We start from the raw sequence: 27,695 nt of genomic DNA, 5'->3' as shown, positions 1-27,695 counted from the left end.
CGGTGGAGGTGGGGGAGGCGCTCCATCTTCCCCTCCTCGTATCCCCACGACAACCATAAGAGCGGCAACCGCTGCGCCTGTAACCACTGCGGAGCAAACAACTGAACGCCCAACGCTGCCGCCGATTGTTCCGCCCACTGCTGTTACGGTGCATACGATGAGACCGATGACAACAATGGCAACGATGCCAACGATGGCAATGACTACGACAATGACTACGCCAACGACGATAAGGACGACTACGACTGCGACGACGACGACTAAAAGAACGACGACGACTAAAACAACTACGACGACTAAAACAACTACGACGACAACGACGACGACGACAACGACGACGACGACAACAACCACAACAACAACAACAACGACGACGACGACGACAACAACAACGACGACGACGACGACGACGACGACAACAACGACGACAACAACAACAACGACGACGACGACGACAACTACGACAACAACAACCACGACGACGACTGCCCCAGGTAGGCATCGTTGGTCTCAAATTAGGCTCAATAACGCGCAAGGCTTAAGTGCAGGATTCCGGTAGTATTTGCCTAAATGCACTGTTGGGGGAAAAAAAGGTGCATGGAACGCGTTGCTCGTAGCCCGCTGCGCCTACTATGCTTCCAAAATGCTAATAGAGCGCTCTTGTGTACCGTATATGACACGAATAAACCAATCAGAATCAATTTATTTAAACAATCAAACAGTACATACACGTATTTGTTAACTACAGAGGGTGGCCCCAAAGCCAATTCCTGCACAGGGGACCTCCTGTTACAAACTTTAAAAATCAATATGCACAAACAGCGGATAAAATTGAAAAAGATTTAAAAGAAATTACATTCACCTATTTCAGTTTTCGTTTCATGTGGACGGAATTAGGTTCCGTGTCCTCGGCTTAACCTGTTGGAAGCTCCAACTATAGAGCCAACGTGGCGGATGCCTTACGTCACTAGTTCTCACACAAAGGGCTTCGTGCTGCAGAGGAGCTGCTGGTTACAGCGTCTACGCGAAAGAGAGTATATCATTGCTATAGGTACAAGGGGTAGTCAGGTTTAGAAGGGTCAGGGTTCGGGCTAGTGGGTAATCAGCATGAGGTCCGAAACTATAACTGAAAGCACGACATGTTAGGGCTCGATTTGTTGGCATTGTCTCTTCTTTACCGTTCAAGCACTTGAAAGGCTACTTGGTAATAATATATGTAGAGATAATTGGACATATTTAAACGAGAAGGAACAATAAATTTTGAAACCTTAATTGCCATTCATATAATATGACACCCACGGGTAAGCGTTTCTGTATGGCCTACTTGGCATAATATTCTGCTTCATAACCGCAATCAATTTGTTTTATAACACCGTAGATAGACGCTCTGTTTCTTAGTTTTTTTTTGAAAAATTAGAGACGTGACCAGTGAAAAAAGGTTCGCTCTTGCCGTATCGGCTTCCCCACCGAAGCCTTGTTCACAATGAATTCATCACCAAACAAGGGTCGTTTAAATATGATTGAATAATCGGCGCCAGGAGTGTGCGTATATCGGGTTTAGATTACCGTCGCGTTGGTTTAACGTGTGTGACGTAGTTTGTATGATTAGGGATTCCAAATGAAGTCGTGATGCTGCTACTTTTTCGATTGCGATAATCCTTTCCTTGTCACAGTCAAAACATTCGCAACAACGCCTTAGCGGAGCACGCCGTCGTGAATGGCCACAAAATTGACTGTGACAAGGCAAGGATTATCGCAATCGAAAAAGTAGCAGCATCACGACTTCATTTGGAATCCCTAATCATACAAACTACGTCACACACGTTAAACCAACACGACGGTAATCTAAACCCGATATACGCACACTCCTGGCGCCGATTATTCAACCATATTTAAACGACCCTCGTTTGGTGATGAATTCATTTTGAACAAGGCTTCCGTGTGGAAGCCGAAACTTCAAGAACGAATCATTTTTTCACTGGTCGGCGTCTCTTATTTTTCAAATGTACGCTCCCGGCCAGACGGGACTCCGTCACACGCTGAACTTCATCGTTTCTTATAGTTGTGTATAATACGGACTGTGACCCTTTTTAGTGTTGCATCTTGAACAGATACCTGGCTTTGGACATATTTGCGCTAGGCGTTCTAATTGTCTTCCTGCCGCCTCACATTTTCAGTAAAAGAACTTGTCTGCACGGTGGGGGCCACGGCAACCATCCCGAACATGTACCCAACGGACGGGCTCTGCACCTACATTTACTATACGGACGTATACGTCACAGGCAACGTGATAGTGCCCAGGGACCTTTACATTAGCTTCGAAGTATTCAAGAAAGTCCTCGGCGGGTACAACAGAACCAAAGGCGGCCTTTCTTTCGACATTAGGTAAGTGACGTGGAACAGGGAACTTAAATTGGAAGCTGATATCATTAAGCGCAGAAGCGAAAGCAATTGCTGCTTCAGGAGGTTTGGCGCGTCCACTACTAGGCAGCTTTTCTTTCAGCTGTGTTAGCGCTGCAATCGAAGACCTCCCTATGACAATTAGTGCTGCGGAGTCATTCGTACACAGTGGCCGCGACACACCGTAGCCTATTCTTTCCCACACTTACAATTGAATAGAATGAGTCGGTAAACCACTCCCCATCCCAGAGCAACAACACGCATGCGCAAGACATAAAACAAGGTAAAAAACAAACTGATAATTTTAAAACGTGTGGAAAAAGAGCAAAAAAAGAGAAAAAGAAACGAGAAAGAGCGATAGATGATAAGAGGTTGTTTTAAGTCATGTGCATGCCTGTTGTTGCTCTGGGATGGGGCGTGGTTTACCGTCTCATTCTATTCAGTTGTAAGCGCAGCAAGCGTCCTGTCTTCGCCTTTCTTCGTCCTGTTCATATGCTACGTTTTTGTTTATAATATGTCTGACCAACTGGCCCCTCAGTATACTCTGTTATATTCTTTGCTGCAAAAGGAAATATTTCGCTGACTCTGAAGATTTGCATCGTTAAGTACCTCCGCGATACAACATTTAAGTTGTTCTCTGTCGATGGACAGGTTCTCATGAGATTGTTTGAAATCGTTGGAAACAGCTCTGAAACGCTACAAATGGCAACAAGGAGCATGGTTGCCCAATAGCTCGTGTTTACATTAGAAGACGGCAGTGGTGTCTATGTAGTTACATACCATGCTTTGGAATATATAACTATATTCCATTGTAGGAGGAGATCACATTTTGCGTCGCTCAGTTAGAATAGCGCATCACACGACACGGAGAGGTCGTGACTTCGGCGTACCGCTATGCATGTTTTCTTTTCCTGTAATTTAGAATCGGCGCTCTCCTAATTGATTGTCAAGCATCTTACCCTCTCTAAGAATCGAACAGCATGGCACTACATCTTCTAGCTTTCTATAATTTATGTCATTTGCTTGCTTTTCTATATAACAAAATGAGCGGCTGAGCAGTTTTGTGCTAGTAATGCCATGGAATGAAGTTTGCTTTTCACAAGTGCTCTTGATACCCATTGAAGGAAAATCAAGCCACAGGGTGGAATAAAAGCGAATATAACGTTTCGCTTTGAAAAAAGTTCAAAGTCCACATCTGCTTGACCATCATACAGTAGAACATGCTTTATCACCTCTAGGTCTCGCGACAAAAACACGATTTTTCCTCCTTTGAAGCTTACCTCCTTTGAAGCGTGTAATGTTTTTTTATGTACAGTGCGGTAGTTTTGAAAATGTCGTTTTGGTCTTCACTGGATATTTCCAAAACGTGTACAAGTTTGCTTAGGTCACGTATTGCTCTAAATTGGAGGCCGACTGCAGTCTATGACATGCGCTGTGCTCTAAACACCTTGACATATGGGGGGGGGGGGGGGGGGGATATAAACAAGACCGAGATTTAGAGTAAACTTTTGGGGCACTAAATTTGTCGCAGAATATTTCAGTGTTTTTTTTCCGGAAACTACTTCAGCTAGGAGTTCTCTAGAAATGCTGGCACTAGAAAGCCATAACTAGAACTGCCCATGAATTCTTTATCCACGTCGCCTGAGATACTCTCATGACCGTACCCGAATTACCATCGTAGGCGGAGCGTTCAGAGTCACTGATGGAAGTAAAATATACTCGCCGTGGTAGCTCAGTGGTTTAGGTGCTCGTCTACTGAGCCGCAATACCCGGGTTTGAACCCGACCGCGGCGGCCGCGTTTCGATGGAGGCAAAACGCAAAGGCACCCATCTGCTGTGCGATGTCAGTGCACGGTAAAGATCCCCTGCTGGTCAAAATTATTCAGCAGGCCTCCACTACGACACCTTTCTCCCTTACTTTTTTCAGTCCCACCTTAATAATAATAATTGGTTTTGGGGGAAGGAAATGGCGCAGTATCTGCCCCGTATATCGTTGGACACCTGAACCGCGCCGTAAGGGAAGGGATAAAGGAGGGAGTGAAAGAAGAAAGGAAGAAAGGTGCCGTAGTGGAGGGCTCCGGAATAATTTCGACCGCCTGGGCAACTTTAACGTGCACTGACAACGCACAGCACACGGGCGCCTTAGCGTTTTGCCTCCGTAAAAACGCAGCCTTTACCCCTTCACTTACGAGGCGGTTCGGGTGTCCGCCGAGATATGTGAGACAGTTACTGCTTCATTTACTTTCCTCAAAACCAATTTGCAATTTTCAAACATGACCTTAGTGATGTTGTATGATGTCCCTTGATATATCCGCAGGGACTGCGGATATTGCATGGCTGTTGCACCGTTATATACTTGCATGAGGTAGGCCACAGTGAAAGGCACCTAAGGTGGGGTGAGATTTTGCGATCGTCTGACAGAGAATTTCTTTATTCTTAAGAATATATATTTCACTCGGTTATTCCCGATTTCAAAATTAATTTTGGATTTTTTCTTCGCCACGTTGACTGGAAAAGTGGGTCACCTCGACGTTTTTTTGTCCATTTTGAATAAGTGCAAAAATTAATTATTCTGAACTTTTTGATATCAAACTTTTGTTTCGGTTGGAAATTAGCCTTGTTCGTGGTACGTTTTTCGGCCTCTAGGGCATCTCCTGTAGCTGTTCTCTCAAGAGAAGCTCTGATGAATAAAACGGTTTTTGGTGACTTCATTGGCGTTTTTCTGAAAACTTTTATAAGGTTTTATGTACTTTTTATCGGCAGCTACACTGCACAGGCAAATAATTTTTTTCTCACTGACGTCAATTATTGGCACATACAGAACTATAACTAGAATCAATAGCTCAGGCGCATCTATTTTCTGACTAAATTTTATCATCGATAATGTTAAAACTTAACAAGTCTAGTTTCTGTTAGAAGCCCATAATTTTAGTTCCAGTTATCTAAATCTTGGGTTGCTACTTTCACAAAAAAAATTGCAGCACTCTGCGAATAGTAGATTTTAAGAAAAACGTACATCAGTACCAAAATAAAACAAAAATATATATGCTAAAAGAAATTTAAAACTTATTCGACCTCTAATGCAAGCTGCTTTTGTATTTATGATTCCTTTGCAAATTTTATAGACATAGCTTTGATTATAACTGCTGTGCAGCCGACGCTCGAAGCTCACGTTCAAAAATCTAATCCAAGCTTAACTTGGAGAGATGGCGAGAAGGAGACAAAAGAGGTCAGATAAGGAAATTTCCAAGAAAAAAGACAATAGCATTTGGACTGGATCTGACAACTTGGCAACTCTGTACGAAACAGAAGGTTCAGCGTATGACTTCATGTGCCAAAAAATTCAGTTAAAAGAGTGCTCTTCCTTCGGCCTTCAGCGTTCTAGAGTCATATTCGTTGGTTTTCGACGGATTATTAGAAAGTCAATAAAAATCCTGATTTTCTGATTGCTTTTTGTAGAGAAAGGCGCAATGCTACATTCTATAGCACACATATGCCTAGTAGGACTTTTTCCGTGCATTTTATTGGATGAAAAGGACAAAACACTGATATTAAAAAAAAATGCGATCAGGAAATATACGTCACTAGACCTAAATTCTAGCTCGAGTAGAAAAACCGCAGAAAGGATATCAAAATTAAAAATAAACATGAAATTTGTGTTGCTGTTGAAGGCATTATGCCTAAATACATATGAAGTTTTAATGAAATTTTGGGGTCTTCGGTTTGCCCCAACTCGACAGCCCTGCTACAAATACGCATTCGTTAATAACACTACATTATTATGGCCTAATTATTGCACAACTCAGGATTCAGAGCCGCCGCGGTGGTTGAGTGGTTATGGCGCTCGGCTGGAATCCCGAAAGACGCAAGTTCGATCCGGGTCGCGGCTGTCTAATTTCGATGGAGGCGAAATTCTAGAAGCCCGTGTACAGTGCGATGTCAGTGCTCGTTAAAGAAGCCTAGGTGGTAGAAACTTACGGAGCTCTTCACCACGGCGTCCCTCATAGCCTGAGTCACTTTGGGACGTTAAACCCGCATAAAACAAGAAAAAACAAGCAGGATTCTGGTTTTCGGTAATTTTAAGACATACACCATTGGCTTGGTGCTCGTGAGCTTGGAAATTTTGTGTCTTAGGTTAAGTTTAAAGGAGATACGCAGGAAGAGACAGGGTTCATTGCGGCAGCAAAGAGTGGGTTCGAACCGTGGTCACCAGGTTAATTCACGGGAAGCGAATTGCTTAAACGAGTTTGCTCTCTACCGTATGAATGCACGTTAAATACGTCTATGCACCCTCAATTAACATAGACCCCTGCTATACGGCATTCTACACTAACCATGTGCATGTTCGGGATGTTAAACCCAACATAGCATTCATCCTGGAATCAGGTAGGCTGTGTATCAGGAAAACCTATCCTCTCAAGAAACAGCAATGTGACATGTCAACAGTGGGCCTTTCTTCATGAAGTATTTGTTCAAACTTTTCTTATTCCCCAGCGTCGATAGGAACAGTCGGACATGGGCACTATCTCCTCTTCATTCTACTGTCTTCGTCTAGTATGAGCTCCAAGGAATAAAAGACACGGCATGCCCATCGTAATATTTTATGGTTCGCGCAAGATGCGCTCTAATAATCCGTTAACCAAGCAAACAAGAGCGATATGTGAAAGCAATAACTATCTTAAAAAATGGTGTTCGCTTTTCTTCAGGTTACTATAGTAACCTGAATAAAACCGAACACTATTTTTGTATATATGCTGAAAGCTGCAGGACGCATTTTCACGGCAGCAGAACGCGAGAGCTTGGCACACATACAAAAAAAAAATAATTCATCGAGCACAATGCTGTGTAATTCAAAATTAAATAATTTTTACCCTTGATTGGAACTGCATTTAAAGGGGAACAAACAGATAAAACTCACAAAACTCTGCTTAGAATTTAGGTCTCTTTGAATTTAAGCCTTTTTATTACTAACCCGCCCAGAGCTGCATGTAAAAGATACAAAAAGAAGGTTAAGAATATTAGGTACAAAACTGAAGACGGCTGAAGTCTGATGTGTTGTTTGCTGAGCGTACGCTTACGATTCTACTGCTATGAACTGAAAGCGGCGGTTCGCGCCTGACGTAGAAGTGTTTGATTATCGACATCCTAGTGGCAATCCATTGTAACGCTACAGTGTTAAATGGCCCGTTCGCCAAAAAATCCCTGTGCCAGCGTTGTGAGCGAAACATTACGCAAATGGCTCTGGCAGGAGGTCCCAAGCGAGCAACCAAGGAGGCAGGTCGGCCACCTAGGTCACGTGACCTTGCGGCGTCATCACAACCTGCCCACCGGATAGTGAGAAAACTGCCTACTGTGGCTAGTGGCAGTTAAATTAATCATTGGTGCCTCGGGAACAGGAACCTGGGCCGCACAAGCTCCACCTCTGGGAGCACCTCCAATCACAGGGCAGTGGCGCATCGCTTAAACGCGGCACCACTGAGCCAGGAAGGGGTATGAGGACAACCAGGGATCTATGAATGCAAAGTAGAGAATGATCGTCTGCATGTATAAGGGAGTTAACTACTTACGCTACGGCTTTATACCCTTAAGGCAGAGCTTGAGTACCCCCTCTAATTTTATCTGTATTTTGTGTGCGGCCTGCTTGTTTAGCTGCGTGTCGGCTAACTCTGTCGCTGAAGTAAGCTGCTTCTCAAAAAGTCGCACAAGCTTGATTCGGATGTCAGATCCGAGGAAACAGACTATACACTTATCAAGAAACCTGTGTTGAGCCAGTGTAGCGAAGCTTTACGTGGACAGCAGCCATGCTTAAGCGCAATCAGTGACCTTTATGGCAAGTAATTGTTGCGTTCAGAAGTGTATTTGAGCTGGTGAGCCCAGCCACTTACTTTGGCTGCGCCTGCCATTCCTAAGCGACACGCTTCCACACCATAGTATCGCAGAGCGAATAAATACAGTTTAACTTGTCGCATCATCACATTTACTTATTGACTGTTAGGCTAACCGAATCGTAAAAGCCAACCGAGGTACAACATACAAACGACGGAGCGTACTTAAGACCCCACTTGGCATGCTGCCGTACGGTGCTGTAATGCTTGCTGGAGATTCCGTCTGGCGGTATCCGACACAACACAAGATCCGAGTGCGCAAAAATAAATAAGGATTACGCATTCCTCCAGCGAGTGAGTCACTGATTGCAGAGGATGCACGCATTTCTGGCCGTCATGTTACTCAGAGTGCAAAAAGTTTCAGCTCGGATTTTTGACTTCAGCTCTATAACGCTCCCAACCGCTTCCAGCCAGCGACCAGACTGAAAGTACTATAAACACCAAAATTTTGCTTGCTTGTTTTCTTCTTTCAAACAATGCGTTAGGCATTCGTATACATGGAGCACCCTGTGGTATTGGTGTACGACCGCTAAATTGTTCATAACTGAATTTCTTTTAGACGCTGTTTCGGTTTCCGTTTCACCGGCCGAACGACACTTGTGCCGTCAAGTTGTTGATTTGTTCACGTGACGCAATTTCCGGAGCCCTTCACTACGGCGTCCCTCATAGCCTGAGTCGCTTTAGGACGTTAAGCCCCCATAAACCAAACCAAACCATTTGTTCACGTGATCCACTAGTGAAACTCTAATATAACCGCTGAATAATTATTTTTGTCATTCCAGGTCTTGGAACAGGCTGATGACATGTATTAGTTAATGAAAACTACATATCAGCTATTTTATTAGTTTTTCTAGTGGATCGCGCGACGAAAACATCAACTTGACGTCGCAGTCTCGGTCGATGAAACCCAAACCGAAACAGCATGAGAGAACAAATTCCATTCGAAGTTATTTTACGCTTGCGGGCAAATTCCACCTGGGGATCCATGTATTCTAATGTCTAACGCATCGTTTGAAAGAAGAAAACAAGCAATAAAATTAGGTTTCTATAGTTTAAGAACAATGCGGTAAACTGTATCCAAAAAAAAAAAACATGCATTTACCGCCAGTGTTTTGATCGTGTGCTTGTGGGCATTAGCGAATCATATGTGTAGGTATAATATTACGAGCCATCTTAGCGCTCACGCTGAGTTTCGACAACCAAATGTCTTTGTTTTTTTTTGCTCAGGTACATTGACGCTATTACCATTCGAAGAAGCACAGCAGTTCTGATAACGCTGGCGTCAAGAAACATCCTACACTACGGGTTCCTCACGATGATTGCACCAATAGGTAAACTAGAACAGTGGGTAAACAAAGCCAAGGACATTTTCGCGGTAAGCTTTCTACAACATTTAAACGGATCGCTTTGACTTCGCTGCTCTCTGGTGCTGCGTTAAAAAAAGTGTCTCTGCAAATTTATTCTGTTATGTTGCGTTGTGTTGGGTTTAGTGGCGCATGAGCAACTAAGGCTATCATGCGTCAAATACAGGGTATAGAAAATTGTTTTGCGCAGTATTTTATAAACGGTGTAAAACAGCGGTGGTGTAAAGGTATAAAGAGTTATTCTGTACTACCTAGTGGATATCAGGGAACATTTTCAGAAATGACTAATGGTAAATGCTTTAAAGAAGTGCGGGTTGCCTCACCGGCCATCCTTGGCTGGTCAAGGATGTCGATGCTCACGACCAGTGAAATAGACATATCAGCCTTCTCCTCTGGAGTGAGAAAGTGGTTCATGTGTGCTTAAAAAGCGTTTGTTGTTATAAATGAACTATATTTTATCAAATATACATGTTGTCTAAAGCATACTCGCTTTAAGAACTTCAAAATATGCCAAAAAGTGCGTATTCACTTAAAACCTATGCAGGATGAAATGTACATGTTTATTGTAAAAAACTGCAAAATTCATTTCTCTCAGTCTTTCGTGTTTTCTGCATGGAAATAAAACATGGTTTACTGTTAGCTTATCTTCGCATTATTCACAATGGAGTTTATCTTGTTTTATTAGTAGGAAATTATGTGCGAGGTGCGTGTGTCCAATACGAAGACGTTTAGGTTTAGATGTTTAGGTTGCGTTTCAACCAGGCAAAACCCAAGGCCATCAAAACGGAGAAGCTTACGCATAGGTAATTCCCAAATAACGATAATCGTAAAAGTGAGCAGGTCGTCCGTACTAAACGAACATCTATTGAAAAAAAAAACACGTGAAAGAAGTCACGTAAATAGAAGGAAGCCTAGTTTGCCCTTATTCTTTGTAATAAACATAGAAGTCCATTTTCTTCAAACATTGAGAGAAATTTTAGTCCCCTAGATTTATGTGTTATATTTCGATGACTGTATGAACCAATCTAAAAACGACAGTATTTACGTATAATTATCTTAACTCCTACTAGACTTCGACATTTGTTGTTGCGGCAGAAAATATCGAAAGCACCGCCACTGTTGAAACAAACCTCGCGGTGCCAATCGAATAAACACGATCGGTTTGTGGCAGTATGAGCACAACTGAGAGCGCACAGACAGACGCATGTGGCTGCTGCTCAAGCTAAAAGCCAAACGCTTAGCAATATAAACGTAAATCAGCTGCAGCATTGCTCAGTATTCAGTGTGGAAACTGGGCATGGTGATTTCTTCTAAAAATAGAATGCTGGGCTAGAGAATAACGTTTTGTTATGACGTCAGTATAGTGACATTAAAGACTACGGTAAAGGCTGGAGAAGCGTCGCCACGCACGTGGGATACTGTTGTCCTTAATTTTCGTGATGCCAGCCTGAATGGCTAAGCTTGCAAGTTGCGTTGTTTCTGATTTGTACACGGGGCAGTTTAGCGGATGAATATTGATGCGTGTGTGATGAAATGACACATTCGGGTCCGGTGACAGCCAAGTAGTTTGTTGAGGAACATTCGCTGCCATAAATATTTCACTCGGTATACAAAGACTTATGAGCGGTGATTTAGCGTCAGGTCGGTTATCGAAAAGTACGTTAATGCGTTGCTCGTTAAGGCTGTGCAGTTCGCTTTAAGACGCTGTTCTGTGTAATATCCGCAGCCCAGAAGACCACATGCTTGCGGATTAGCACTAGTATATGCTTGCCGCATATCCCTCATCGTTGTAGATGTCGGCATCTAGGCCGCGTTCAGAGAGAGAAGCAAGAATGCAAAAAATTACATTCAGAAATGCACAGGGTTCGAAAAAATGTTTCCGCGACTAGAAAAGTGACCCGACTCCGCATTGTCTATCAACGCGGCTGCATACGTTGCTTCTCAATGGAACGCGGCAATTCCATAGATTCACCCCCATTGATAGCAGGGCAGAAGTGAGGTGAGATTATCACTTATTTATTTAAGCATGCAATGCTGAGCCTCGATATTCTTGCCCTATACACCTCTCCACAAAACGCTAGTGGCGCTAACTCGAAGCTTAGCTAAATGTAACAGAAATTTAAAGGGGCCAGTGTCCTAGCCAAGTGAAACAAATATTTCTATTCAGTACATGTCTGAAACAGATGGTGAAGCTTTTTACGTCCCTCAGAAATGCAGCTGACTGTTTTGAAAAAAAAATAGTAACATGTTATCGTTTCAGTTAAACGAAGAGCAAAAAAATGCAAATCTTACTGATGGCAGCTCATTCCTGGCCGATACCAAAGTACAATGCTTCTACAGTTTTGAGAATTAGAAAAAAAAGTGAACGATAACTATGAGGTAAAACGCCAGGAAACGACCCTTGGAAGCCCCATAATAGGGTCGGACAGGGTTTTTGTAAAGTAGAGATTAGTTTTCTCCATCTATACCATATTTTTATGTGCTGGCGGAAAACCCGGTAAGAACGGCTATACCTAGTGCGACCTGCCTATGTGATTACTTGGGTAAGAGCGATGTACCGCCATGAGCACTCGATCCAAGGACGCGTGTTTCTGCTTTGGTTGTTGAGTAAGTTGCTATGGAGTATAGGTACAGAACGAAGTAATATGCCTTTTATTGGTCAATTTTTTTTAATGATCAGTAAGGTTATGTGGTCAAACAAGCCAGCTATAATTACCGAAGCAGTGTGAGGACTTATAAAACCACGCAAGAAGCTGAAAACTCAAAGTTTGGTTACAAAACTCAGCCTTGCTTTCACGTTTCGCCTTTCTTTGCACCGCAAATGTGTGACACGATTTTAGCTGAAGCTATTATTCATGCTAAGAGAAATCATTTCTGATGGTAACGAAATCACAAATATTTCAAGCAACGTGACATTTTCCGGGAGAAGCTACTGCTTTTCAAAGGCGCTGAAGGCATCCCGCTTTGTTTTTAACCAACCATGCGAACCCGTCTCCTGCATATAGTTTCGAACACATGTCGAATTCTCAGCATTCAAGTGTCCGCACTGCTACAAAGATAGCACAATATTCTTGTGTCAGTTACCAGTGCTAAAGAGAAAAATTTTATGATATTTATCACCCGCATATACATCTTGATGCAGCGAAGCTAGACTGGCTCCAAACCTTAAGCGCGGGTTCGCTAAACTCGTGATGATTACACTGTGCAAAAAAATTACTTTTTTGGCCTTTCCTATACACTGATAGATATCAGTTTAAATGGCCTTCTAGCGAGTCGTCAAAAAGTATCTGTTCGAAAAGAAAATGAAATTACGATTGAATACAGTTCCGTTGCGGGTGTGACTTTTGAGAGGCACTGACTTGTAATTTTCCCTTTGTGCAATGTCTGCAATTGACGTGCACTGCAAATAGTTCTATTAATTTTTCGCCCCCTGTGAGCGCGTGGTCGCGGCACTCGTCTGCTTGCAGTTAAGCAGACTGAGACAGTACAGCAGCGATTTTAACTTTTCAGGCGTTCAAAACTCAGCAAGGCTACAACCGAACAAGAAGAACCATCATTGCTATTGGTACCTTCGATTACACTCAGTCAATGACGAAGTACACCGAACTGTTCAGAAAAGCCCTTGCTAAAGAGTGAGTTTTCATTGGCTTGCATGCAGCAATGTGAAGAATGGATAGCGTCCCTTTTGTAGCTTCTAATCTAGTACCTCACATCTTTGTGTAGATGCTTCCTGTAGTTTAGAGAAATAATAATCCATTGCGGGCGCCCACTCACCTGTTACGATGACCATTTTGTACGAAATGATATAGGACATGTTGATATAGGCGCAAAGAGTAGCCTCGTTGCCAAAGACAGGAAATCCGAAAAATTTCTCTTATAAATGTAATTTTGCGTCTTGCTATGTTTATGCTAGAGTATGTCATTTATGGAGACGAGGCTAAATAAAAAAAAACATTACCTTATGAATATACCTAATGTGAATAAAAGAATATGTGAAAGTAACACCACTGACTCAGTCTCTATATGGTTCCAGTAGTTCTTACTAGAAAAATGTCTCCAGGACCCACTTACCGTTTTGTAATGGGTGTGGTGTCCTGGCCGCCAGAAATAAGACCACAAAGAAAAATATTGTTTGTTTGATTTTATCTTTTGGAGTAGGTATTAATTAGGTGGAAGTAAGACAAGTACAAGGAATTATCGGGACGCATTTGCCAGTACAAACATCATCAGTTCAATGAAACATCGATCATTTTAAGAAATATGTGGCGCGCATTTCTCACGCATGCTTTACGTGCAACACATCATGTGGCATGCAGCTGGAGCCACTAAGGCATTAAATTGAGGATAGGGTGACTGCTATGAAGTAACTGGCGGGAGCAGGGAGGGTTCAGTTACTTCAGTTCTAGCAGACATCAAAATTTCGAGACAGTGTAGGAACAGTAGTTGTAGAAAGGATGTACCGCTTCTAAATTAGTTGGTGCACAAAAGAGGTCTCCCTCTCGGAGCCGAAAAATCAAATTTACGAGGTATACCGCTTCCTTTGTAGCTACGTCTGGGTGTCTAAGGATTTGTAGTACAACACAGAGTCAAGACAACCATTAGAAAAAAATATTCAAAGGAAATGTAGCAGCGCTGTGTGTAGCTTTCTGCCGTTAGGCCGTCGGCTGAAAATGACTCCTGTAGGAAGAAATAATAAACTGCAGACGTATTCAACGAATTAAGCAGTGTCATTTCAAAATGAATTTGACCATGAGAAGCAGGGTCATAGCGATATGCATGCTTAATAATTATTGGCATGCGAACCTCTAATTAACGCTGTTGACGGCAGTAATTTGTCAGGAATACCGGTGCTGTGAAAAACAAGCGCAATAATCAGCATACAGAAGAATACTCAGAGGTGAAGAAAAGCAAGCTAATATAACGGTTTCATAGTGATCAGTGATCACTCATGCTCACTGTTTAATGACATAATATCACGACATGTTAATAAACGACATCACTGAACGTTAATGTTTTTATGATAACAGTTTGTCGGAAAACGTTGCGCATTTCAAAGCAAGCGCATTTCATCGTTATCAGGGATAGGTAGAGTTGAATGCATTCGTAAAGGTTGCCTCGAGACCTAATGGAGGTAAGGAACATAGGGCAGTGCTAAGTGGGACACTTCTTGGATGCCTCGCATGCAAAGCGCCACAGTGTCACTTCATCAATTAATATTGCAAAAATCATTATTCCCTGGATTTTACTACAGCAGAAAGAATCGGCTAGGATGCGGTGATGCTTTTTGTTCATAGTCGTTTTAGAAAACGACCTCGAATGCGATGTGTGCCACTTCCCCTGCAGCTACAAGGCAGACGTGGTGGTCGTGGTATCGTCAAGCAGCATTCAACCAGATGTCACAAGTTGCAAGGTGATTCCTCCAGGCGCCAGAGCTGTTGCAGCCGGCAACTATCCATTCTTTGTGAGCACATTCTTCTCAATCCCAGTGCACTATTTTTTGATACAGTACAAATGATCGAGTTTTCTAACACTAATCCTTGAAATATTTTATGTAGCGGGAAAGGGAGCCAACAGCACCCATTTCAACCAGAGCAAGATTCGCAAGCACTTTTGTAGTACTTGGCCGCCACTTTATGAATACGCTGGTTATCCTAGGCCACGGAGGAATACTATATAGGAGTGGAAACTCTCCCGTCTGCGGCGACCAGAAAAAGTCACAAGCCCGCGGCGCCACTATCCTGCTGGCGGTCTGGAAAGAAACAACTGAAATACAACGTCACGGCGTACGCGCTCAAGCAAACACCCGTGTCGTCTGCTTGTCGTCTGCTTTGAGCGCGCGCCGCCGGAGCTGCCTGCCCGGGAGCTGCATTTTTATTTTTTTCTCTGCTGCTGCTACGAGGCGCCGCAAGGCGCCGCCTCTGCATGCGCCCCCGTCGGCGCATACAATTTTGACTTTATCTGGTCGCCTGCGCTCGCTCGCGCTGGCGGGAGTTTCAACACCTATGTAGTCTTGCTCCGTGACCTAGGCTCAGAGTTTGCAGGGGCAGCAGCGCTGCGGTCCAAGGCGGCCGTCATATCTAGGACGCAGAAAAGGAAGCCAAGAAGAGTCTGTATGCAGACAGCCTGCCACTGGATACTAATCTTGGCAACATATAACACTAGAATCATAAGGAATGATACGTAACGTTACTATATGAACTGATGGGCAACTAGCTGTATGCCACTGGGCTTAATTAGCATTGTTAGGAGGGAAAATTGTTCGTGTACAGAGTTAAAGGGCGGACACGTACGATGGTTTAACTGTTTATCGAAAAAGCTGGCAACTAGGTATGAAATTCCTTTGGGATGAGAATAACCCTTTCAACGCCGTCAAAGTACAGTAGCACCTCGCTGAGGCTAAACGTAACGATTCGTGCAAGAATTCTTTAACCAACGTGTAGATGAGGTGTATCTAAATGTAAATTATAATAACTGGAGCGGCGGCACCGCAGTAATCATCCTCCAGAAAAAATGAAAAATTATCTAATCAGGAACGGCGTAAGAGAGGGAGGCACTGTCTCTCCACTACTTGTCATCACTTGCTTAGTGGATTGATTCAGAGAAATATACAGCATATGCCGTAGATAAAGGGTAATTATGAATACGTCAGTGAACTGTGATGCTAAATATACGACAAGAGTGAGTCAGTTTAAGGGAAATGCAAACAGTAGAGAATGGGTGAATCCTTTGTACAAACATGGCCATTTAAATTCAAGATGAAAATTACTCTTGAGGGATTAGATTGAAACTCGAGAAAAGAGTGAACCTTACGTAAAAAAACTCCGCCTTTTGAATACAATATAAGAAATTTAGTGCCTAGGTCAATGTCCAGGTTCAAATTTTCTTCCGTCTTCTTAGTAAAGCAAGTGCTCGTTCGCCGCTCTGCTCAATTATCTCAGAAGTAAGTTTTTAGAGAAATACTGCTGGCGGATACAATGCCACCAATATTTGGCCCACCTCTTGGTCCCATCTTGACCCCGGGAATTAGTATTTTTTCTAATCTGTTTGCAGAATAAACTTCCGGTTTCGATTATTTCGTTTTTATCTCTGATTAACGAATCTCTTCACACAAAGCAAGAGGAGCAAGTTCTGTAACGAACTGTGTGCCCTAATCGGTTTGGTTTGAAAAGCCTGCCCTAAATTTACTACTTTCTAGTAGCGACCCATTTACAACGTTGTTAACAGTATGAAGTAGAAGTTGTTTATTTACGACCACAGCCTATGGCGCATTATACACAGTATCTTTCTGTGCCTTTAATTATAAGGGGAATTCCAGTTCACGCCCCCCCCCCCCCCCCCCCGACCACTCAAAGAAAACATTCTAACCTATCAGAATGTCACGAGAACCCGTATGCGCAGCTTAGAAAGAAACCGTTTCAGCTGCTTCCTTTCGACAAAGGCTCGACACGTTTGCCTATACGGTAAGAATATTTCACACGTACTTTGGTATTCGCATGCACTTTGGTAGTACGTGGCCGCCACTTTATGAATACACAAGTTAACCTAGGCCCAGAGTTTGCAGTGGCAGCAGCAACCAGTGCCGTTAGTCTGTTCTGTGCTCGTACTGTTCACACCGGCCAGAATACGCACTTCCAGGAGTCATTACATGTTCTTAGGAAAGCTCACTTCACGAAGTGCGAGCATCGGCATTGTTAGCGCCTCTTAATCATGCTCTTTAGCTGGAAATGTTTCCGTAACGTTTTGTGAACACAAAAGTGTCGGTAGTTTTTATAGTCGGAACTAAAGAAGAGCGATAAAAATAAGTCTTTTTGTCCTTCATCTGTGCCCCATGAATTGCTGTTTCGTACTACGGGAACCCCGGAGCAGGACGAATTTTTCTTTTAACTGCGAAGTTTCTGAGAAAGCTGTCTAGCTTTCCTTTGTAGCCGTATGGCTGCGCTTGGGTGGATGGCAATGAGTAATTACTCCCTTATTACAAATCTACTCCACCTTGCGAGATTCCCCTAAACATTAGCGAAAAAGGTGTGACAATTTTTTTTTTCCAGAACATAATGATGGATCTGGTAAAGAAGAGCAACCAGTATCCTGACAAGGACAAGATTGTTGGCATGACGTTCGAAATGGCAGCCCTGGTTTACAAATATCACAAGAATATCTCCCGGCCCGCAGACATCAAGCTGTACGAAGCATGCACCGAATACGCGCTTGTACCCGTGGACGTGGTAAGCTCCGCTTTCTTCCTCAGATAGCCGAGAGACATTTCCTGCTCTTCAATGGTTTATGAGTCGATGGCCATTCATGCATTCGTTTCTTTATCAATGTAATGTGCTGCAAATAATTTCAAAGCAGACTTCAAGAATGCACGACCAAAATCACATTTGAAAAAAATCAGATGAAATGGCATTGCACTCTTTCCGAGCCGCAGCGGAGACTTTGTAACCTCAAATTCAAGCTCAGCATGCTATGTTTTGTAACCTCAAATTCAAGCTCAGCATGCTATGTTTTGCAAGTAACGTGCGTTGCAGCAAAATTCTGTGTTACATATTGAAACTGCCTGCGTGCGTCGCAACATGAGAGTTTTATTGCAGATCAGTTTAGTACCAATGAAGTGGGCCGTACGGGGTGCCCGCAACAAAATATAGCCTGTAAGAGCGATTCAATAAATTTAAACAGAAATCATTTTAAACATCATATAGTAAGTTAGCGCAGTTTTACTATGTCTGGAAGTCATTTGGCAGTATTTGAGTTAGGTGCAATACAAAGCAATATGAACAGCTTTAAATCATTATTTTACAAATTTAAATCAAGGGCGAGGTAAAACATATTTGGAACGATGAATTAAAAAGCCCCCAAAATTTGTAATTAAGCGGAAAAGTCTTGCAGCCTAAGCAGTGCGTTATATCTGGATCACGAGCACAGACGTCGTTTAGGCTTTGAAGTGGGCAAGTATATCTACTATATTTCAAAAGCGCGTAAATCAGAAACAAAAAAGAAACGAGGCGATACAAACACGGCGTGGTGTTTCTCACGCCCCGTTTAATTTTGTCTCCGTTTATCGCGCTGTTGGCGTACGGAATCGAACCAACTCGCCCAAGTTTGTGTCCTCTAGAAGCATGTCTACCACTTCCATTTGTCAGTGACCATTATTCATAAGCACTCGCAATGGATTTTACGCTCTCTGAATGGAACGGCAATCTATGTCATCAATTATCCTTGCGGTTTTTTTTTTTTTAGAGGAAAGCTCTTAGGTGCCCCTTCCACCGTTCAGCATCGTAACAGTCGGTGTAACACGTCCCCTGGCATATGGCATGTGTGCCAGTATTAACAGAGCCACGCACACGCCGAAAGCCTAGGAATGTACAATCGAGAGGTGTCTACCACAGAAACATCCTGGATGGCGGCTAGCAGAATGGCGTCTCATAGTTGGCCCTTGATCATAACCTGCGTAGTTTGCAGACACCGAGACTCATGCATGCGTGCGGGAAGGCATATTGGCAGCGTAGTTGACAAGTGACTGCCACCCGACTGCGTGAAACAAAATGGCGTATTATTTCTCATATTAAACGACAAGCAAAAACAAAAGGTGCTGTACGAGCAATAGCGCAAACGTATCTACCCTCTCTACTAACGCGAACTGTGCTCATGGGCTCTTTCTTGCAGGGATGCGAGTCCACCAGCACTTTGAACGTTGAGTACACGAACAAAGGCGTCATGAAGGACTCCACGGAATACGCTGTTTTATGGGAGTCCGTTGACACCACGATGTCGAAGGTAACCGCTTTGACGTGTCCACAAAAGCGGGTGTCGCGGAGAAATTCTAGCAATCCCTGAATTAGGCCGATTCTGCGGTGAATGTGCAGAGGTGTACGCATAAGCACGCCTGTAACTGTTCTTGGTTTCAAAACTTCCTCGCAGAGCACCCGGTGCCACGTGATCTGCACTAGAACTGCATTGATTGCAAGATAGATTGGAAATATTGTGATGCCCCTATAAAACGTAGTTGAGATGACAGTGCGGCCAGAAAGAAGAGAGGTTCTATTGCCTGGAGTTAGGGGCAAACATTTCGTTTTGTGCATCCTCGTCGTAATGGCTTTGATCATTTAAAAAGAGCGTGTTGACATCATCCGTGACATAAAAAAAAAGAGTCGATGCTGAAGAGATCGTGATTGGCCACTAGGATTAGCGGCCCTGGCTGCGCGTTGTCACAAACTCCTTGTGATGGGCTCCGTTGAATTTTTTATTGGGCAAACTGACGCCCTTAAGCAGAAAGCCTTTGTGTGGCGGCGATGGCAGTAACTGCACCCGACAGTCTGCGCAGATCTCAATGACGCCGCTTTAGGCCGCGCTAAAACTATAGCTGCCGGAAATTTCGCACAAGGCGTCGACACGCGTTAAAAACCCCAGGTGGTTGAAATTTCTGGAGCCCTTCACTACGGCGTCCCTCATAGCCTGATTTGCTTTGGGACGTTAAACCCCGATAAACCAAACCAAACCAAACAGCTTTACCACAATTTCGAACAACGTAAACACAGTTGCCAGCCGTTACACCAATTAGTTCTCTATCTCTGCCACCTAATTGGTTTCTTAAAGGATACGATAATTGCCAGGAAATATTTTCTAGTATTCCACTCTCTGCCACCCAACTGGTTTGTTAAAGGGAAGGATAATTCTCAGTAAATATTTTGTATTGTTACGCAAGCATTCTGGCGATGTTTAATATCTGCCTGCCGCAAATGCTACTGTATAATGCTAAGGATTCGCCGCATGACTATATTTAGATAAAAAGCTCATCTGATTGTGCGCATTACCTTACCCTCCTTTGAAGCTTTAGCAGCAGTTTTATCTGTGCTTACACATTTCTTATCTTGAAAACATATGAGGATAAGAACAGTGGTGCTTGCAGAGCCCTTCTGCTCTGCTTGCGTGCAAATCACCCTCGCCAGATTTGAAGTGAGTACTGGTTGAATGCTGAGCTGGAGTGTGCCAGATTTTAGCCTCGCGTATCACACAACCTGCAGAGTAATACCGTTCTCGAACCACCGCAGATGCCCCGCTGCTGCTTCGGTGACATTCTCGCATGCGGTTTTGTTATTTTGTGGCACGGTGTTTAGACAGCCAGCTCGCGATTAGTCGAGCTGAAAAACACTAAGTGTGCTGGGAATGTTTTTGCCAAGTGGTCGATTAGCTGTACTATTAGCTGTGCTAAGCAATAAAGTTGACAGGACGCGGGTAAGATACTGTAGTCAGTGCGAACAGTATGACATAATACCGTCGCACGTACCGAGGTTAGAAATGAATGATCAACACGTATTGTTGCCTCCTTATCTGGAGAGTTCTTCAAGCGTTGCAAATTCCCAACAGTTAATTCACCATTTTTAAATAATGCATTTGCTACGCAGACATTGTTAATCAATAGTGACTAAACGAGCCGACTCGGAGTGAGACCAGTTGGACGTGTCTAGAAGGTACCGGGGTTTTTTTTTTTTTGCCAATAGACTAGAGGTGCTGATCTAGAAGCGATAAAAAATAATGTCACCACTGCCCGTTTACACCGATCAATTCCTGCACGAAGTGAGGTTTTACTCGTGCATTATTGCGGCTAGGTTACAGCACCATTCTGTTCTCGAAGGAATCAGGAGGACTTTTTCGTTCCGAGTGTTAACTATTTTGAAATGAGAATCAGAAAGTATGTCCATATTTGAATCAATATTTAGGCGCATTACATGCGGATTTTGCTTCCTGGTACACATCAATATAACCAGAAATTGCCACAGAATCAACTTAAGTACAAAAAGCTTAAAATTGAGTAGCGTCGATTACCTTTTCCCTATAAATTTTGCGTGCAAAAAAATAGGCGGGCGCTACAGGCTCGAAGCGCCCGCTATTTGCTCTCAGTTTGGCGGCGCAGGAACGGTGCTAATACCAGGGGGCAGCATGGTAGGCATTTTACATGAACCAAAATGATCGGCTTTAAGTATTTCAAGTGCCTATCTAATATTATTCGACTAAATTGATCCTAAACGATATTCTGGTCGCATTCCAGTATACACATGAAAAACATATTAACCACAGCAGGGCACTACCGCTTACGGTAACCGCGTAGCACTCTGCGGCTGCAAACGTTTAGCCTGATGAGCTACTGAGCAGGACGATGCTGATTTTAATCAGCATCTTAGTGTTAACTCTCAGTGTTAGTTTTAGTGTTCCATAGATACGAACTGCAAATTACACTTTCCTTACAGGCTACCAGCGTCTTGTGTTACCGGTCGCATTGTCAGTAGAGCGTATCTGGTTCCACATAGGTTCTAAGTAGGAGCTGGACTGAATCAAAACGTTTTTTTTAAGCTCCACGGAAGTAAAACAAACTGATATTAACACAGAGAAATCAGTGAAACATCTTTATCAAACATCCAAATAAATTAAATTGTTTTTTTTAAATGTATAACATAAGCGTCTCTGGAACACCGTTTCGGTTAAATTCTGATTATAATTTGCAACCTCGTTCCAGGTAAGGCCTGCTAGCTGGCATTCGGTCTGAGGAGGGGATCTAAAGAAATTTACGATAGTGCCGCGGGAATGTCCGGCCATTCCAGCAACTTACCATTATCACGTTGTGCTTGGGACGTTGTGGTCACTGACTATTCGGAAGTGCTGTGCAAGGCTGAACTCACAAGTATTTTTCGTATAAGGGACACTTTGACGTGGTTCACAATGCCCCACTGAATTTAGTGCTGGCATATGAGAGTTCCACTTCAGTGGATCTTCTGGCATCAAATAACATTGCTTCCAGGACACTCTGTATGGTTTCCATTCTATACGGCAAAATCATACATATGTATAACACTACAAAGTCAGAGAATGTACAATCTATGTCACCCTTGTTTATAGCGCTCGGGCAGTGTGCACCAAGTGTTAACAGCTGAAATATAGAAAGCAGCCGATGGCTTTTGTGCATAGTGTTCGTTCCCATGTTGCTTGCAGGTCTATATGGCTTCGCTTTCGTGCAAGCCTTGACTTTTTATGGTAGAAGCGGCGACGAGGCGCGTATTTTTCTGCTGGGGGTTGTACCGCTCGAGCACTCCAAATAGGGGTGACGCAGACTGTACTTGTGCTGCACTGAACCCTGTATTAACTAAGAAACACAATAAGAGCTGAGCGAATGAGAAATAATAAGGCTGCATGAGGAGAGGTATTTTAAGTTAATGTTTCTATAAGGAATAGGGATATAAAAATAAGTTTGATGGCATGAAAACAAAAAAGCGCTTATAAACGGGATAACCCCGTTGCCCTCATCATAAATATCACCAACCCAAAAGCGGCCACTGGACCACGAATACTTAGGCCGTGTCTTTCTACTTAACCGTGTACTGTGCCGCATGCTATCATATTATCCACCCGTATTTCCTAATCTCATCCACCCACCTAACATTCTGCGGTCCCCTGCTATGCTTACTTTCGTTTGGAATACACTGCATTGCTGTGAACGACCAGTGCTTATCATGGCCTCGCATTACATGCACTGCACCTGTGCCACTTCTCTTGATTTTTACTGAATATTGTTACGTGATTCTTGTACCATTAATCACTCTACTCAGGTTTTGGTTTTTTACTTTGAGCCTGTCATTTTTCTTTCATGACTCGCTGAACTTCCTTGAATTAACGCTCAGACCATTTCTTTAGACTCAGCATTTCTTCCAATTCAGTGAGTACCTACTATATGCGGATGGTATACACTCTTTTCTTAAAGTATGCTATTAAACTGCAATTCTTGTATCTAAGTCTGCTAAATGCACTCCACTCCATCATAATTATCGAAAAATTTTCACTCACGCGCCCGGATCTTCATTTGTTACCTGCATTATTTACATGTATTCCCTTACCACTTCGTACGCCGCTTCTTAGTGTTTTTTGCTGTTCCGTTCCGAGACAATTTCTGCATAATTATTCCTAAAACAGTCATTCTCTTCCGCGGCTAGCTGCACGCTGATGTCTTGCAGTTTCTCCAGTTCGCAGCTTCGCAAGGTCAAATAACAAGGTATTCAGAGACTGTTTTTATTCCGAATTCTTCACAATGCAGGTTCTTGAGGAACTCCTGTAAATATGCGGTGGACAGTGCAGGAAAGATTCTGTGTCCCTGCTTAACGGCCATTGTGATGGCAATATACTGGCTTTCCCTCTCAAGGAGCATGTTCCTTACGCTAAGGCTAGCATTTTCCAGAACCATTGCACACGCCTCTTCCGCATTTGGCTTACGCAGGGCCTTCAGGGCTATGGAGATACAGGGTCATATTATGCGTATTTATCTCCTCAATGATGGTGTGAATAGGGTCCAGCGCCGAGTAGCCTTTTAGAAAGCCAGCCTGGCGTCTTGATTGACTGAAAATAAAGGCTGATGTTATTCTATTGGCGATTACCTTCGCAAATAAATTATAAACAACACAAAATAAGCTCATCAGTAAGTAAGCTTTCAAGTCCTTGACATTTCTTTGTTATGCTTTAATTTGATGTCTTAAATTTATTTAAAAAATCGGGGACACTCGAGGTCGCGAGGCACTGCATATACAGCATTTGAGGGTTTCTAGCACAATATCAACTAGGTCATCAGGTCAGGGCTTAAATTGAATGCAACTGAGTGATCTATAAAAAGAAAAGTGATAGGCTCAACGTCAAAAGGCAAAGTATGGGTAGAGTAAGATTATGAAAGTTTCGTAACATAATTTTAGTCCAAATCAAGGAGGAACGGCATGGCGGTGAATATAATTTGCACCAAAGTGACCAAATGCGTTGACGGCAACGCAATGTCGGCGATGGGTCGGCGGATGGGTTAATTGATCCTAAACAAGTACCCCTCTCTTTGCTTTGCTTGTAAGGCTTTCTTTGCATCTTTTTCGTAAATGACGCCATATCCAATTCTTTCACACTAATGCATTCATCATTAGCATCCTGTTTATTGCGGCTAGTGCAGAGAACTGTGTAGCTTTCTCCTCCTATTTAACGATCTTTTACTGATTAGTAAAGACAGTAGCCTCCTCGTCTTTAAGAGCGTAGAAGAAAGTGCGGTGAAGTCGACACGCGGCAAAACGCGATATTTTGTTAATCATGAATGTTATATTAAAATGACGGTGCCAGACAAATGCCCATTACAAATACAATTATTCTTGACCACATTAGCCCCCTTAGGGGAGAAAATAATACCGAACGGAATTTTAGTCACCGAGGAAACAGTCGAGAAGGCGCGAAATTCCGCACGCCATTTTTTAAAGCCCTGCGCAACTCAAACTATCCTAGTCCAAGATTAACAGAAGTGTTTGGTTATTGCAGTTCGTTATTGGTCTTAGGTTAAGCAACGTTCATGAATTTTCCAGCCTAAGTTTTTAGCAGCAGGGTATATGCACTGCAGGGCAACATGCGATTTTACGATTAACTGGACCCATCAAAATAAAATTAAGAGTTATATTGCTTGCTCTAAACGCTTAGCCGTGTTTTGCCGCTGTCTCGGATGGTCGCAATGTACAATAATACCCGCCGCGGTGGCTCAGTGGTTCGAGTGCTCGACTACTGATCCGGAGTTCCCGGGTTCGAACCCGACCGCGGCGGCTGCGTTTTTATGGAGGAAAAACGCTAAGGCGCCAGTGTGCTGTGCGATGTCAGTGCACTTTAAAGATCCCCAGGTGGCCGAAATTATTCCGGAGCCCTCCACTACGGCACCTCTCTCTTCCTTTCTTTCACTCCCTCCCTTATCCCTTCCCTTACGGCGCGGTTCGGGTGTCCAACGATATATGAGACAGATACTGCGCCATTTCCTTTCCCCCAAAGGCAATTATTATTATTATTATTATTATTATTATTATTATTATTATTATTATTATTATTATTATTATTATTATTATTATTATTATTATTATTATTATTAATGTACAATAAGAAAGCAGTGAGTGGGGAAAAGCGTAGAAGCCAAGAAAGCTAGGAAGAGACGAAAGCAGCGCTGGTGTCATGAAGTGTTTTGGCTTTCGCAAAGATGGTCACTAGAGAGCTGTAAAGAGAAAAGAATATGGCAGGCAGGAGCTTCATAAGATGTGATTCAAAACTTAAGCGTCGCACTCAGTCTGGCGGTGGTCAACAGTTATATTCCCAACACATCCTGGTAAACGTGCAAAGCTATAAGTGTAGCCTTAATCGCAATAAAGACCTTGTGTTCAAGCGCTACGAATCGAATGAATTAGGATACGCATTGGACACGACAGGCTGAAGGTATAACTGTGACACTAAAGTGAAAAAAAGTTTTCGTGAAGGAAGGAAATTCAATAATACGGCGTAGCCAATATACACGCTGACCCTGGCGGTAGAAATGCGTTGACTGCACTGGCCCACTGGAACAAAACAGGACCGCTACAGTAGGGGTACAGACTACAGTGTCGTTCATTGGCGAAGGATCTCAAATATTGCCTCTACGGCCATGTATCTAAATCTCGGTGCAGCCACTGCAAGGATGAGGAATAAGCTGATTTTAGAACGCCGTCTGGTTCTGCCCCATGGGGGGAGGGGGTGGAAATGCCACATTTTGATGTATTAAATTTGTTATATTTTACCCTGTTCCCATTCGGCTGACTTTTCTGTATTCGATGAGCATGATAGGTCACACGATGGTTTGAAAACAATTCGCCAGGATTTGTTTTATATCAATGAGCGAGAAATAACCAAGACGATTTGAATATTTGTGTCGCGTCTTGCCCCATTCTCCGCTGCATCTGATATTTCTCGATGACAACTTTTTATCGACTGCTTGTAGACATGCTCCCTCTTTAATAGCCTGCACGATCCACTTAATATCACTCATCCTTTTTTTGTTTACTATACACTTATTGATTGATTAGCAGCGTCAGTTGTTGCAACTCTATCCCGTCTGTGAGGTGAGAGGCTTTCATAAAATGCGTCCTTTTGTGACGAATTCATTGACTGAAGAAAAAAAAAAGCAGGTTAAGCGTAGTGCAATGCGTACCGCGCAGGGCACAGAACCCATTTTCACGGAAGAACACAGTAGTTAAGCCAAGTATTAGAATGCGCAATTCTGCGACCGATAGAATAACAGACTACGCCAAATAGCGTAGACGTACTGTGCAGTCATATTCTTACTTCGTATATGATAGATAAGTACACTATTTCTAAACCAAAAGGTTAGCAGAATGGCTAGGCCTAATTTCACTGCCGTTATGTCATCAGTTTTTCAGATGTTTTTGGCCGGAAAACACAACCCCATAATTGGACAACACGCAACAATGCACTCGCTTTCCCGCAACACAATTATCGACAAGCCGAAACCAGTATTCGGCATTCATTGAACTGCATCTGCTGCCGGCGAAAATTATCTCGAATTATCAGAATCATCGTAAAGCACGCTTATGTTACCAATATGGGGGTGCAAATTCCTCAAAGAGGTCTCGCATTGTAGAGAATGATCTGCTTTCCGCACAAAAAGGTCCTGCTAGGTTTCTTCGCCACACAGGTTGCACGGTACGTGTAGATGGTAGTCGCCGTGTGTATTGCTCAGTGCTTTACCCTGACAAAAATTTCTTTAGACAGTCTATAGGCTTTCCATAGACCGGTCTATAAAGTCCATAGACTGTCTATAGACAAATCCTAGAAAAAGTGTACAGGCAATACAAATCCCATAGACAATCTATAGATGATTTATGGCCATGCACTTTCCGTAGACTTTTGTTTACAGACAGTCTATAGACTATGAAAAGAGAAAGGGAGGTATCTATAGAAAGGCAATAGAGTTGATGTCATAGACTGTCTATAGACCATTTTTATGAGGGTAGACGTCTACAAGTGCGCGTATTCGCAGGTGGATCTCATCAACACTCTGCCCGCATGGCATCGCTTCTCATGGGTGGTGTTCAACGTCCACCTGGCCGACTCCCAGGGCTTCTGCCCAGGCGACAAATTCAAGCTGCTTCTTGACCTGAAGACAAAGTTCGGGTTCTGACGGGAGTTGAAGCACCAGAGACCTTCACTGCGTTGAGAGTAAAAAAGACACCCAAGG

General features: G+C 43.2%; 1 protein-coding gene across 1 annotated transcript; it reads left to right on the top strand.

Annotated features, from left to right (window-relative positions):
* The first annotated feature begins 4 nt into the window (after positions 1-4).
* Positions 5-27,695, top strand: LOC144135206 (uncharacterized). Its single transcript, XM_077667948.1, has 8 exons — positions 5-494; positions 2,178-2,385; positions 9,513-9,660; positions 13,160-13,281; positions 14,993-15,110; positions 17,695-17,871; positions 19,310-19,420; positions 27,498-27,695. Exons 1-8 carry the CDS (start codon positions 158-160, stop codon positions 27,636-27,638), a joined length of 1,362 nt encoding a protein of 453 aa, XP_077524074.1. The 5' UTR covers positions 5-157; the 3' UTR covers positions 27,639-27,695.

This window comes from Amblyomma americanum, chromosome 5, assembly GCF_052857255.1.
Source record: "Amblyomma americanum isolate KBUSLIRL-KWMA chromosome 5, ASM5285725v1, whole genome shotgun sequence".
Classification (NCBI taxonomy): Eukaryota; Metazoa; Arthropoda; class Arachnida; order Ixodida; family Ixodidae; genus Amblyomma; species Amblyomma americanum.
The sequence above is the reverse complement of the archived record's forward strand: the minus strand, read 5'-3'. Positions and strand labels throughout refer to the sequence as shown.